The following is a 16133-nucleotide window of genomic DNA, read 5'->3' on the forward strand; positions in this document are numbered from 1 at the left end:
AACTTTCATGCCCTCTCCTTGTGGACCACTCTCCCAGCACCTCTGTATGATAACCACTCCAGAAGCTCTTCAAACCCCTTCAGTTAGGGTGTTTAATATCTGCTACCGCTGCTACTGCTAAGTCGCTTCAGTCGTGTCCAACTCTGTGCTACCCCATAGACGGCAGCCCACCAGGCTCCCGTCCCTGGGATTCTCCAGGCAAGAACACTGGAGTGGGCTGCCATTTCCTTCTCCAATGCATGAAAGTGAAAAGTGAAAGTGAAGTCACTCAGTCCTGTCCAACTCTTCGCAACCCCATGGACTGCAGCCTACTAGGCTCCTCCATCCATATCTAGACATGGCTAAATAATTGGCAATATGTGATTGACTCAGCCCACACCCTCTCTCCTCTCTCAGTTGATTGGAAGTAGGGTTGGAAGTTCCAGCTCTCTAATCAATTGGTTGGTTCTCCTGGCAACCAGCCTCCATCCCAAGGGCTTTACAAAAGCCACTTCATTATCATAAACTCAGGTGTGGTTAAAAGGGTCTTGGTATGAATAACAACAACAACAAAAACATCTTTATCATTCCAGAACTATTTCAGGAACTGGGTACAAAACCGAAATATTAGTTATATAATTACATTTGGAGCTTTGTGCCAGAAATGGGAAGGAAGACCAAATGTATATGTATTATTATATCACAGTGTTACACAGCTGAAAATCAAATCTGTTTTTCTGGAAATTGAGGAACTATCCCTGAACATTGAGTAACAAAATGGGAAATAAAGAGAAAATCTTGGCAATAGAGATAAAGAGGACCAGTACATGACTAATACAAGTTTCAAAGGAAGGGAAACATTTTAAAATGGTAAAACATTTTTATCAGAAGAAAGATACAAGTCTCTTAAGTGAATGGGCTCTTCACGTGTGGATTAAGATGAATTTTTAAAACGACTCGTATCTAGTTACATCCTGGAGAAATTTCAGATTTTGTTAAGGAGGAAAATTCTAAAACCGTTCAGAAGGGAAAAAAAAAAAAAAACCAAAGAGATGAAAATCTGATTCATCAGAGGAAGCTGGAAGTCAAGAGACAAAGGTTTTCAACCTTGTAAAGGAAAATGATTTTGAATCTAGAATTCAAACAATCAAAAAAGTTTGAGAATAAAGTAAAGACATTTTCCAACATGAAACAGCTCAGAAATTCTATTTCTGGACCTACTGTGAGAAAAAGTTATTCAAGGGAGTATTTCAGCACAATGCAAAATGAATTGAAGAAAGGAGATAGCCTGGTATTCAAGAAACATGGGCAGCTGAATAAGACCCAGAAGAGGACGGAGGAAGCCCTTCAGAAAGTAAAAGAGTGTGGATAATTTGCTTCCAAAATTCTAGTGCATGCCTGCTAAGTCGTTTTAGTCGTGTCTGACTCTTTGCGACCCCATGGATTGTAGGCCACCAGGCTCCTCTGTGCATGGGATTCTCCAGGCAAGAATACTAGAGTGTGTTGCCACGCTCTTCTCCAGGGGATCTTCCCAATCCACGGATTGAACCTATGTCTCTTATGTCCCCTGCACTGGCAGGCAGGTTCTTCCCCACTAGCGCCACCTGGGAAGTGAAAGTTTTAGTAGTATAGGATTATATTGCCTTTATTATGTAGTCAAATATACCACTTGGTTCTTTGGGCATACTATTTACACAATTGTAATGTTGTAAATTCTTTGGCATTGCCTTTCTTTGGGATTGGAATGAAAACTGACCTTTTCCAGTCCTATGGCCACTGCTGCGTGTTGCCAACAAAGGTCCGTCTAGTCAAGGCTATGGTTTTTCCAGTGGTCATGTATGGATGTGAGAGTTGGAGTGTGAAGAAAGCTGAATGCTGAAGAATTGATGCTTTTGGACTGTGGTGTTGGGGAAGACTCTTGAGAGTCCCTTGGACTACAAGGAGATCCAACCGGTCCATCCTAAAGGAGATCAGTCCTGGGTGTTCTTTGGAAGGACTGATGCTAAGGCTAAAACTCCAGTACTTTGGCCACCTCATGCGAGGAGTTGACTCATTGGAAAAGACTCTGATGCTGGGAGGGATTGGGGGCAGGAGGAGAAGGGGACGACAGAGGATGAGATGGTTGGATGGCATCACCGACTCGATGGACTTGAGTTTAAGTGAACTCCGGGTGATGGTGATGGACAGGGAGGCCTGGCGTGCTGCAGTTCATGGGGTTACAAAGAGTCGGACACGACTGAGAGACTGAACTGAACTGAATGTTGTAAATTATAGCACAGCAATGTTGTAAATGCTGATTTTTTAGGTAAATTATGAGAGATTTGTTTTACAGAATAGATGACATTATCATGAATCTCAACATTGTAGAAGTATTTCATGAGCTGAAACAATTAGGAGTGTGGAGGAAGCAATTAGGAGTATAGAAAGAAGTATGTTAATTTCCTTATCTTTCCTAAGTGTCAGTTTAGAGTTGATAAACCAAGTCAGCGAGGTTTTAGTGAATAGTTTAGAATGACTAACTGTAAATGAAGAAGTAAAAACAGCTGTCATTAGTGATTGCTATTGGGAAGTGAAACCGATACTCTGGGATACTGTGGGATGTTGAGACAAGTGTGTACTCAGTTAATACAAGTTTCTACTTTTTTTAATTGTATGCTTCTCTCTGGTGCTTCTAAGATTTCTCTCTTTATCTTTGATGTTATACACTTACACTACCTTTTATTAATGAAAATATTCATTTTTCTTCCTCCTGCTGGAAGTACTGTGTGGTGATTTTGAATCCTGAGAACTCCTCTCTTCCTTGAGTTCTCAACAATTCTTTGTCCTTTCTGTCTCTCATCTCACAATTCTTTCATATTAGAATAACTATTCAGACATGTTTAACTTTTTACCTCTGTTTTTCTTCCCCATGTCTCTTAACTTCATATTTTTCTTTCTTTCTTTGTGGTATAATTTGAGTGATTTCCACCTATCTATCTTCCAGTTTCATTACTCTCCCTCCAGCTGAGTTTTTTTTTTTTTAATTTGATTATATATTTTATTTTTAGAATTCTTTTTGCCTTTTTCTCAAACCAGTCTGATCTTCTATTGTGTTCATAATCTGTCGATGTTATTTCTTATTTCAAATCTATTATTACTTTTTATTATACTAATTTTATAGTCCATTTTATTTTTTCTTTTATCATAAAGTCCGTTTTAAATTACTTTGCAGTTTGTAGTCACTCAGGTGTGAATTATTACTTCTTGTGCCTACTGACTCTGCTAGTGAGTTTCAGTTTCCGTATGTAATTTGCAACTTTTGTGATTTGGAGTATGAAGTCGTCTTGATCAAGGGTTGTCCTCCACAGATGGGCTGCTGCAGCACTGGATTTATGGAGTCATTCTCGTGTACCTGTTTCTTACTTGCCAGGGAATTTATGGATTCCATGCATACTGGAGCAATTTTTTTTTTTTTGCATTGATTGATTTTATTTTTAAACTTTACATAATTGTATTAGTTTTGCCAAATATCAAAATGAATCCGCCACAGGTATACATGTATTCCCCATCCTGAACCCTCCTCCCTCCTCCCTCCCCATACCATCCCTCTGGGTCGTCCCAGTGCACTAGCCCCAAGCATCCAGTATCATGCATCGAACCTGGACTGGCAACTCATTTCTTACATGATATTTTACATGTTTCAATGTCATTCTCCCAAATCTTCCCACCCTCTCCCTCTCCCACAGAGTCCATAAGACTGTTCTATACATCAGTGTCTCTTTTGCTGTCTTGTACACCGGGTTATTGTTACCATCTTTCTAAATTCCATATATATGCATTAGTATACTGTATTGATGTTTTTCCTTCTGGCTTACTTCACTCTGTATAATAGGCTCCAGTTTCATCCACCTCATTAGAACTGATTCAAATGTATTCTTTTTAATGGCTGAGTAATACTCCATTGTGTATATGTACCACAGCTTTCTTATCCATTCATCTGCTGATGGACATCTAGGTTGCTTCCATGTCTTGGCTATTATAAACAGTGCTGCGATGAACATTGGGGTACATGTGTCTCTTTCCCTTCTGGTTTCCTCAGTGTGTATGCCTAGCAGTGGGATTGCTGGATCATAAGGCAGTTCTATTTCCAGTTTTTTAAGGAATCTCCACACTGTTCTCCATAGTGGCTGTACTAGTTTGCATTCCCACCAACAGTGTAAGAGGGTTCCCTTTTCTCCACACCCTCTCCAACATTTATTATTTGTAGACTTTTGGATCGCAGCCATTCTGACTGGTGTGAAATGGTACCTCATAGTGGTTTTGATTTGCATTTCTCTGATAATGAGTGATGTTGAGCATACTGGAGCAATTTTTATGTTAGTTTCTCTGCTCAGGATTTCCTTACCAAATAGTAGTGTATGTTTCAGAACCACACCTTCCAAGAGTGATAGTATTTTGCCCAATATATTGATTCAATAAGAATTGAATGAAACTAATGGTAAAAATTAAATTTCAGAATATTAACATTAATGGATTTGTAGCAATTTTTTTGCAAAGTAGCAGTCCACCCCTTTTCACTTAATTGAGGAAAATTAGGTTAAAAAAAGTTAAATGTGCTGAGATCCAGTGAATTAAAGCCAGAGCAAAGCCTAAAAGCTCGATCCCTTTCTTGTTAAAATGCATTTCAACTTTGCATAGGTGGTGACTGAGGCTGATTCAAAGATAAACTTGTACTTACTTTTGTTACTGTTCTTAACTTTGGTTTCATGATCCAAGTGCCTGAAAAGGGGGGCTCCCTGAGCCTGACACTACCTTGTGTTGCCTGTTATTAAGTATTTTGATGGTTAATTCTTTCATGCCCGATTAACAGATTAAAGAAAAATTAACACAGTCATTTTCTGTGTTACTGTTGGTGGAGACACTGGTAGATTCTACCTTGGCAGATCTTTCTTTATCAATAGGTTACCACTGTCACCCATTTAAGTAATACAATTTGCTAACAAATACCTAAAGTTTCTTGAAGACTGCTACCATGTCTTAAGATTTATTTTTTTTCTTCCTACAGTGACTATTAAAGCCCCTGCCATTGAAAAAACATTCTATAAATACCAGCTAATTTGGCAATTTATTAAGAATTTTCCTTTTTCTCTTTCACTTTCTTTCTTTCTTTTTTTTTTTTTTTGTATTGGGTAATGGAAACTTTGGAGACATACTTTGTGAATTTTTCAGGAATTTATTTACTTTTCATGTTTTTACAGAGAACACACACAAGTAGGTGGTTTGGACTTATTGATCTAATTTAAAGAAATTTATAAAGATTTATTCTGTGTTCTGTTTGCAGAACAGAGTGTTCTGAACATAATAACACCAAGTAGAAGAGCCTCAAGCTGAAGGTACAGTATCTTGTTTACACTGAAGGAGCTTGTGTGTGGACAAGAAAGCGCTGACAACTCAAATGGATCCCATGGAACTGAGCAATGTCAACATCGAGCCTGATGATGAGAGCATCAGTGGAGAAAGTATTCAAGATAGCTACACCGGGATGGGAAATTTAGAAAAGGCAGCAATGAGCAGGTATGGGGTTAAAATGATCAGGCTCCATGGAAAAATGAGAGGTTTATGGACATGGAAAACAAAACTTTTGTTGGGAAGAACTGAATTTATTACCTATTTGAGAGCTAACAATGATCTTGATGTTAACACATCAACTCTCTGATCCTGAAGTATACATTGGTATATCATTATTGTATGTCAGTCCTTTGTATGATTACTTTAAAATTGCAGTTACAGTGTTCTTGTTCCTATTAATAATATATAATAATTTAAATTATAATTAACACACCACTTCTCTTACCTTTGGGGTTATTCTCTCAGGTTCCTCTTCTTCTGACTGCTCTGTTAAGTGTTTCTACATCTCCAGAGTTCTGCTGAGATTCTTCTCTGGCTAAAAGTGTCCTTTGAGTCAGCTTATTCACAGCCATCATGGCTTCACCCACTGAACATATGGCACATTTCAGCCTGTTAAACTTCTCAACTGGATTTCAGATCATCATATCCAACTGTTTACTACACATCTCTACTGGATGACTCATGTGTCTGAATTGCCTCCTTGATTCAGTTACACTTGTGAGTGTCTAATATTGAACTCTTGTCATCCTCTTCAAAATTTTCCCTTCTTCTAGCAATTTCATCTTGGTGAAAGTCATCAGCATCATTCAGCAACTCAATCAAAGGGCCTTTGGTATCAACGTTGACTCATCCCTTCTGCCGAACTGCATGTACAATGTTTGACTATATCCAGTTGCTTCTACCTCATTAATGTTTCAAGTCCACCCACTTGTCTATATCCATTCTATTGCCATCTTGCTTTTGTTCCTCATCATCTGTCACTCATCCACTAGAACAGCCCTGATTAGTCCCCATCTTACAATTTACTCCCTTCCAACTAGACCTCCACATTCCTTGCAAAAGTAATCTTTTACAATTTCAAATGGACTCATGTCCTATCCTAAGGTAAACCCTTTCAGTGCTTCCTCAGTAGCTATGAGAGAAAGATTATACTACACATTGCTTGGCATATGAGGCCTTTCATGATCTAGCCCTCACCTAGCTCTCCTCTTCATCCCTTGCCCTGTTCCCTGTTTATGTGCTGTCTTCTAGCCTTGTTGAGCCACTTAAAACTCTTGTTCCTTCATTCACTCTGCTCTGTCTGCCTGGAATGCCCTGATTTAAATATTACCCACTCACCTTCCCCCTTTTTCTCTACTGGCTGCACTCTTTCTTCAAGACTCAGCTCAATATCAGGTCTCCTATGAAGCCATCCCCCAGTTAGAAGTGATCACCTGCTCTGTGCACCTTCTCCCTACCCAGATGTTCATGATGCCACTACACCAGGTTGATGGCACTGCCTGGAACAGAGTAGCTGCACAACTGTTATTTAATAAGTTTAGTAACTTCTTATAAAATATTACATAACACCAATTATTCATGATTTAAGATATTCAGAAGTGAATTTTTTATTAAATCTAGGTCTGGAGTAGAGAATATTATCCTCAAATCAGGATGTCTTATTGCATTCACAACACCCAGGAAGGGTGTCAGGAGGAAGCACTGTTCTTCCTCCAGGAAGCCAGCCCAGTAAACATTAGTGTTGTTGGATAAGAGAGGCCATGGAGATGTCAACACGACTCTTTGTAGGTTGGGTGACTCTTTTTTTTTCAGCATAATATATTTAAAAATTTTTAATTAGAAGGTACTTTACAATATCATGGTTGTTTCTGCCATACATCAATATGAATCAGCCCTGGGTATACATATGTCCCCTCCCTCTTGAAACCCTTCCCACCTCCCTCCCCATCCCACCCCTCTGGGTTGTCACAGAACACCGGCTTTGGGTTCCCTGTGTCATACAGCAAATTCCCACTGGCCGTCTATTTTATATATGGTAATATATAGGTTTCAGTGATACTCTCTCCGTTCATCTCACACTCTCCTTCCCGCACTGTGTCCAAAACTCTGTTCTTTATGTCTGTGTCTCCTTTGTTCTCTAACAAGTAGGCTCATCAGTATTATCTTTCTAAATTCCATATGTGCGTGCATACTAAGTCACTTCAGTTGTGTCTGACTCTTTGTGACCCTATGGACTATAGCCCACCAGGCTCCTCTGTTCATGGGATTCTCCAGGCAGGAATACTGGAGTGGGTTGCTGTGCCCTCCTCCAGGGGATCCTCACGACCCAGGGATCAAACCCAGGTCTCCTGTGTCTCCTGCATTGAGAGGTGGGTTCTTTACCACTAGTACCACATGGGAAGCCCAGATTCCATATGTATGTATATGTATGTTCGTATACAATATTTGTCTTTCTCTTTCTGACTTACTCTTGAGGAGGCACAGCATGGTAGAACCAGGGCTTTGGAATCAGCAGAGGAGTCATCTGACTTGGGAGAAGGTATTTATCTAATTTGAGCTTCAGTGGAAAATGCAAAATGGCAAACCAACACCTACTTTGCTGAGGATTAAATGAGTGCCTTTGAGATAGATGATACTCAGTGAACTGTTGTTTTTTCCCCTGCACTTTGTTACTCAGGAAATTGATCAAATCCAAGGGCTCTTTTGTTTCTGAGAAAGGTGCATACAGATATAAGCTCTGTGGAAGTGCCAGAGCTGAAAGGGACAGGGTCCTAAGAAGAGTCCTACAAAGTCATTAGATTTGGTCCTCTGAAAGCCAGCATGAAAAGAGCAAGAATGCTTTTGTCAGCTTCAGACAGTGTGTTCTGGAACACTTACAAGGACTTAGCTTGTAAGTCCTGTCTCTACTGGGTCATTATTTTGCAATTTTATGATCATTTTAAAAAGATGGGTTTATTTATGTTTGGTTTGATCTCTTAAATGTAAATTTTGGGGGAAATTCAACATAATACATTTATTTGGATTCATTATACTTATGTTTTCAATATATGCTGGGCTTGATATTAAATCACTGAAGATGCTGGGGACATTTCTCATATATTTTATACAATCTTGACATGTTTTATGACTACAATTCATCTCATGTCAAAATAAGAACATGCAAGTGCCTCAAAAGAGAAAGTCTATTTACTTTTACATTTAAAACTTTAAAATTACTCATGGGCTAAAGGATTCTAGCTTATTGATTGAGGTTAAAAATAGAATGTTGGATATTCCAGAGTTTAAATCTAGATGAAACCTTTGTTTTTATTATCATTAGGCCCATTTGGGGCTCTGTTTCATCTTATCTTTTCCGTTTCCAGCTATGAACATTATGTACCAGTCTCCACATAGCAAGTATATTAACTACAGACTGTTAAAATAAAGCACAAAAGGGAGGAAGGAGTACAGAGATGGAGGAAGATAGCCTCTGAGGGCCTTATTCTTCCTTCAAGAGATAGGAGAAAAATGACAGGGAATATTCCTAACTTGTACACCACATGGTTGAAGAAAAGCCACTTCCTGGGTTTTAGAAAAGCGCGTGAAACTTTGTGATTTTGTCTTCGTGATCTGTCTAGTTCTATCTGCACTTTATATTGTTCTCTGTTCTCAAAAAGTAGCCTTATTGTCCCTCTTTCTCATAAGATATTTTCAGGCTTAACTTCTAAGAGATAATTTGCACAGATCTATAATAATTATTTTACCTTTTTTATTTCTAAGGGTTATTTAAAAAAACACTCCAATCATTTTACCTTACTCTCTCATGCAAGAAATGCCTTAAAAGTTGTAATTTATCTAATAATGAAGCACTTTTAAAAAGCATGCATATTTGAACATTTCCTATAATCAAAAGCCTCTGGACATTTTCCAGTATCAAAATGCAGTGGTGGCAGCTGAACTTATTAGTCAAACATTCAGAAACGTGACTGGTACTAGCTTCATATCCTCAAACCTTCATATCCTCATATCCTTCATATCTCTGGCATACAGCTTCAGTTGCCAACCAGTGCTGTCGTGGGATGTGCAGCTTCCCGCCTGGACCAAGTAGACCACTATCACAGTGTTTAGTGGATTTGTGCTTGCTCAGTCTCTTCAGTCATATCTGACTCGTTGTGACCCTATGGACTATAGCCTGCCAGGCTGCTCAGTCCTTGGGATTCTCCCGACAAGAATACTGAAATTGCCACGCCCTTTTCCAGGGGATCTTCCCGACCCAGGGTTGAACCCACATCTCCTGCATTCCAGGCAGATTCTTTACTGACTGAGCCACCTGCTCTGTGTGGACAGTGATGTCTTAAAATCCTGCTCTTTAATCCTGCATCTTACAGCCCTCTCAACTCTTCTGCTAATTCATTGGGTTTCTTTAAAAGGTTTTCTTAGTTTCATTCATTAATTGTCTAACACAACCAAGTACATTTTCAGAGTAATTAAGATACACATTCTTGCACACAACCAAACACAGCACAGAGCTACCCTTAAACTCCTTTCCAGCAAGAGATATGCGTATTAAACGTGGAATCAAAAAAGAGGAAAATGCCAGCTAAGGGCTCCGTCTAGGGTTGCATGGTGCTGTAGGAGACCCTAGACTCGGGATCTGGTGGGGCTGGACATGCTGTCTTACTCTTCTGAGCCATAGTTGCTTCATATCAGACATGGAAGTTTCCCTTATGAGGACAGTTTAGCACGAAGAGAGATGAGATCACAGTGCCAAAGCACTTAATAAATACTTATTGAATTAATAAGATCCTGTGGTCATGGTGTATTAACAGTTGAGAAAACACAGTCACTGCTCTGTCCCCTTTCTTTGGGAGAGAAAGGGAATTAGCTCTAATTATTCTATTTTTTGCATAGTCAATGTGGGAGGAAAAATGTGGCTTTAAAAAATTTCAACTAAAAAATATTTTCTTCCTTCAGAGCTTTCCCCCTCCCTCCCACAGTATACTCATAAATAGGGCTCAGTCCTTTTTTCTGGAAGGAACACTAGTATGAAGAGGAGAAGAGAAAAATAAAAGCTTTAATGCCTTGTTTTCCTCCCCTGATTCAGTGACTTAGATCACCGGAAACATTAATACAAATCGGAGCATTCACTAGCTGTTTCTACTGTCTTCTTTTCCTTTGTATGTATGTTCAGTCAGTTTACTAATGAAGATGCTGAAAGTCAGAAATTCCTGACAAATGGATTTTTGGGGAAAAAGAAGTTGGCAGATTATGACGATGAACATGTAAGTGATTCTCTGCTTTCCGGCAGTAAACAGGACTTGAGGATGTCTGATCTACCTGGGTCTCTGCAGGAAAGCAATGTGACTGAAATTTTCCAAGCCTTGATCAGCACATTCTCTGTTTATTCAGGCCCTTACTGGAATAAGGGCTTGTTTTTCCTGTTCGCCATATGGCTGCATAAATCATTTATGAAATTTATTTGTTTTTTGGAGAAATCATTCTAACTCAAATGTGATCTGCAGTCGTACATGTTTTCCCTTCTTTCTATTACTCAACCTGTATTTTTTATTTTTACCAAGACCTCTGCTGAAATCAAGTACCACATTCCACTGAAAATTACATGCTTTTACTGAAGTTGAGTCATGGTTTTATTTGCTGTGATTTTACTTTAATCTTCAATTTTTGGTGGTAGTCTCTTCCAAAAAAAGATGATATAGGATAAGAATAATCCAAAAAAGGTTCATCCTTTGGTGGGTATTTGCTTATCATGCATCCCTTTTTCTTCAAGCATCCTGGGACCACCTCCTTTGGAATGTCTTCATTCAACCTGAGTAATGCCATCATGGGCAGTGGAATCCTGGGCCTGTCCTATGCCATGGCCAACACAGGGATCATACTTTTCATGTAAGTGCCTGGTCGTATCTACACTCAGTTTAAAGCCTGTGCATACCTGGTGCTCTTTCAATTAACAAAATTTGATCTTTGTGAATAAGAATCATCTGAGAAAGTACTAGCATATTCTCTCTCTTTTTGAAACAAAACAGCAATGAGAAATAATCAGAGCAGTCTAATCCTGGTACTTGTTCAACCAGCCATCTCTATTCAAATGGCAGAAAGTTTATGTTTGAACCCCCTTCCCCCAAAGCGCTAGAACAGCCCTACCAGTCCAAAATTATTCATTGTAAAGTAATATGGTGTTTAATAGTTTAAAAGATCTTTCCCAGTAGCAAATCTGACTTTATGACACTCAGGAAAAACATCCCTTCCCAAACCGGACCTGCAGGGTCCTGTGTGCCTTGATCCCATCTCAAGTCCCATCATCTGTTGCTCTGTATGCCAGATACAATGGGGGCACAGTGGTCTTCTCTCCATCCCTTAAAGGTGCCATCCCCTCTTACCACAGGGCCTTTGCACATAATCTTGGAACTGTCTTCCCTTTCCTCTACATCTAGTTAACTCCCCATAACTCAGTTCAGCCACACCTCAGTTATGCCTTCCTCCAGTCTCCATGACTGGGACAAACCACCTTATAGTCTCATCACAGTGTTAGTATTTTAGTGCAGTTGTCTGATTCATTTGTTTAATGGCTCTCTCCCTGGCTAGACTGTCGTCTCCAAAGCATTAAGCCTTTGGAGATGGCTCAATCCTGTTTTTATTCACCTCTTGTTTGTATCACCAAGACCTAGTAACAATGCTTGGCATGGGGAAATTTTGCATAGTGGCCAAAGTTTATTCCTAAACCAATGCGCTTTATCCAAACTTGGTCAAATGCTGCCTGGTGGCAGCAGCATCACAGAGCCAACCTGGAGGGTGGAGACCACTTGTGACAGACAGCCACAGACATTTGTCATTATGTGCAGCCTGATATTTTCAAAGACACAGTTGGCAGCAGTGAAATACTTCACAAGAATAAAGTTAGGCATCAGTGTGAATGTAGATCACAATCCCTAATGCAATGCTGGAGTCTTGAATAACTGTCTAAGAATGTAACATTTATATTATAAATATATGCTATTTATGTTCCAAACATCACATATGATTAGGTAACCACATAGCTATTTGGGGGCTAAGGATCAGGCTGGACTATAAATATTGATATTGTGTCAGTGCTTTGATTGAACTGTTAGATTATAGTTTTTAGCTGAATGGGTTTTTATGTCACCTTTACCTTTCTAAGCCATGTTTGAAATAAAGTAGTTTTAAAAATTCTCAGATTCTTAATGACCAGAAGTATAGTCATATATGTAGTTGTATACTTTTGTAATATACTCTGCCTTTGAAACAAACAGACTGCCTTCTCTGTACTAATTACACATACCATTAAAATAATTAGGAAATTTTCCTAGATCACTGATGAGTTAGAAGTAAGAGATACTTTCTCCAATTCTAGAGCTGCAGATCATCTTCATGGGAGGAGAATATTCCACTTTTAAAACTGAGAGCCTCATTTTAGGCCTGTAAACATTTACCAGATTAATTTGGCCGAAGCAATTAAATCATTAGAGATCATGAGATGTGTTTTGTGTATCCAAGTAGCCCAAAATGGATTCAGCAATTTCCCTTAATTCCTAACAAGTGACACAGGATTTAATTGGTGTTTACTTTTAGTATTTTCTACCAAAGCAAGTATATTTTAGAATATAGAGTATTCTCATCATTTTTCCAGGGAATAAAATTATGTAATCTGAATTGCATAATTCTTAAAAACAGGTCAATTCATAAGCTGTATGGAACAACAGATTAATAAGACATTGATTAGACAGTTCTGGCGAACATATTTTGTGATAAATAAGAGCACAATAGAGCTAGAATTGTTAGAATATTTGTACCTCATTGTCTAAATCTATGTTTGAAACTTAACTTTCCTAGGAATTACCAAAGAATTAGATCAGTTGTGGAGAGAATGTTTAGTGTGCTCTCATCATAGGAAACAGACACAGAATAAGATTTTTTTTTTCAGTTTCAGGTAAAGATTACTATTATTCCTTAATTTATTATATAATTGCTTCTATCTACACTCGATTTTTGCTGTTCAGTTCTTGTTTTTGGAAAGCACTGATCACTGAATACATAAAGAAACCATATATGCCTGTGAACATGTGGAGGGCCCTGAACCAGAAACGATTCTTTTCTGAGTACAACAAAGGTTTTCCTGTAGCCTAGACTTACCTTTTTCTGTTTTTTCTATTATACAGGCATTTGCCAGACCCTCTGGTTCACACCTCTGACCACTCTCATATAATGCACAGACAGTAGTAATGGAACTCAGAGTTTGCTTTGGCTTCTCTGTTTCTAGATTTTAGATGAATGTTTAGTCAGGGCATTGAATAGCCCTTCAATTATAAATATTCATGAGAATATCATGCAAATATGATATACATATACATATGCCCCTTATACTGAGTAAGTATATATAGTATTTGCTAATTTTGCTGTACCTTAGCATCCAAATTTTAAACTAGATTCTACTATTGTTAGTAGTAACACACTAAAAAAGGTGGGTTAGGGACTTCCAGTAGTACATTTTGACCCATAAAATAAAGCCAATCCAGTTCTGAAGCATTAAAGAGTATTTGTGACATTCTGAAAAAGAATTTTCCAGCTTCCCCAAATCCACATATTGTTGGAAAGTTAATGATTGAAAAGACCAGTGTAATAATGTATTGTAACATCATGTATTATTATGTCTTATTTTTTACATAAATCTTATTGTCTCCTTTCTATTCCTTTCACAGAATCATGCTGCTTGCCGTGGCGGTCCTATCTCTTTATTCAGTTCATCTTTTATTAAAGACTGCCAAAGAAGGAGGTATGCTACTCCTTAGACACCAGACATGCCATTTTGATTCTGGTTAAAGGCACTTCAGTCTCTAGCTCCATACCTATAAGATGGTGTTAATCAATTTTACAGTTAATTTTCTTCTAATCCCAATCACATGGCCTCTCCGTGTTCTTAGTTATCTAGGCAAGTGAAAAATCAAGTGAAAGTGAAAGTCAGCCTGCTCAGGTTCAAGCCAAATACAGAAAAAGGCTTTTGGTGGATGATGGAAGTAACAGTTCTAACTTGCTGCATGGAGCCAAAGTGAATGAAGCCATCACTCCTTGTTTGGAGAACATACACCGTATTTTGTAATGGCTTTTGAGATTGTGTATTTGGGGTTTATGATTTCTATAGGTGGTCACTTAGGTCATTTAGGTGCTTGTGCTCAGTCGTGTCTGACTCTTTGGGACCCCATGAACTATAGCCCCCCAGGCTTCTCTGTCCATGGAATTTTCCAGGCAAAAATCCTGGAGCAGTTTACTATTTCTTTTCCAGGGGATCTTCCTAACCCAGGGACAACCTGAGATCTGTGATTTCTATATGCTGTTATTTACATGTTTGAGGCTCCAGTGCAGAATTATATTATAGAAATATCTTCATCACTAAAGCAGTTTCTTAACAAGGTTCTTTTCATTTCTGATTATAGGGTCTTTAATTTATGAAAAACTAGGTGAAAAGGCATTTGGATGGCCTGGGAAAATCGGAGCTTTTATCTCCATTACAATGCAGAACATTGGAGGTAAGGTTCTAGCTTTCAACAAACCATTTAAACTTTCTAAAGGAGGTTCAAGAAATAAGAAAATTTAATGGCAGTGAACAGGAATTTAAATAGAAATACCTGTTTTATCATTTTTAAATTTAATAAGTAAAGTTTTCTAGACAGATTTGCTATCTCTCTGTAACCCAAAACAGTGATATCTATATTGAAATGAATACTATATAAACCCTATGAAATAAATTCTATAACAAAAATAAAGAATAAAACCTTTCTTGATTTCAAATATATATAAATATATATGATTGAGTATATTTCACAAAAGGAAATATTCAGTATCTGAGGCACGTGGTAAATTTTGGGGTCATTGAGACACATCTTATGCAGTCAGCCCACTGGGCATTGTTCATAGAAGTTGTGCTAAAGTAAAATGCTGGTGAGGCATCAAAAGCATTGTAAAACAGATTCTTATATTCCTCCTGAATGATCATTTCCAGAGAGAGCTGAGAAGCATATATTTTTAATCATGTTCCAGGTTATACTTGCCCACCAACTTCACTGGTCCTCTCATGTCTTTGACCTTCTAAAGACATTTTAATCCATATTTCTGATGTCCTGTGGCTATGTCCTCTTGCATGATCCAGACTATATCATCACACAGTGGCACTTACTTCCCCACCTCCTACCCAGTCCCCAAACTGGTTATTCCATCCTTCTGTTCTTTCATCTTGGTGAACAAACAATACCAGCAGATTTCTTAAGCCGGAAATCTGGGAATCAACCTGAGCATTTCCCTCTCTCCCTAACTCTGACCATTCCATTAAATACCAGCTCTTAAGAAAAGAAGAGAAGGGAAAAGCAAAGGAGAAAAGGAAAAATATACCCATTTGAATGCAGAGTTCCAAACAATAGCAGAGAGGTAAGAAAGCCTTCCTCAGTGATCAACGCAAAGAAATAGAGGAAAACAATAAAATGGGAAAGACTAAAGTTCTCTTCAAGAAAATTAGAGATAGCAAGGGAACATTTCATGCAAAGATGGGCTCGATAAAGGACAGAAATGGTATGGACCTAACAGAAGCAGAAGATATTAAGAAGACGTGGCAAGAATACACAGAAGAACTATACAAAAAAGATCTTCAAGACCCAGATAATCAAGATGGTGTGATCACTGACCTAGAGACAGACATCCTGGAATGTGAAGTCAAGTGGGCCTTAGAAAGCATCACTACGAACAAAGCTAGTGGAGGTGAT

At 38.4% G+C, this 16133-nt stretch overlaps 1 protein-coding gene across 1 annotated transcript in view; it reads left to right on the plus strand.

Annotated features, from left to right (window-relative positions):
• Nucleotides 1-16133, plus strand: part of SLC38A4 (solute carrier family 38, member 4) — a 50704-nt gene that overhangs the window by 8868 nt on the left and 25703 nt on the right. Inside the window, exons 2-6 of the mRNA XM_010837529.1 lie at nt 5300-5532; nt 10538-10628; nt 11135-11250; nt 14082-14155; nt 14814-14906. Of these exons, the coding sequence (XP_010835831.1) occupies nt 5414-5532; nt 10538-10628; nt 11135-11250; nt 14082-14155; nt 14814-14906 (493 nt within the window). The 5' untranslated portion in view covers nt 5300-5413. The remainder of the gene's footprint in view (nt 1-5299; nt 5533-10537; nt 10629-11134; nt 11251-14081; nt 14156-14813; nt 14907-16133) is intronic.

The sequence above is a fragment of the Bison bison genome, unplaced genomic scaffold (assembly GCF_000754665.1).
Source record: "Bison bison bison isolate TAMUID 2011002044 unplaced genomic scaffold, Bison_UMD1.0 scf7180017864077, whole genome shotgun sequence".
NCBI classification, from domain to species: domain Eukaryota; kingdom Metazoa; phylum Chordata; class Mammalia; order Artiodactyla; family Bovidae; genus Bison; species Bison bison.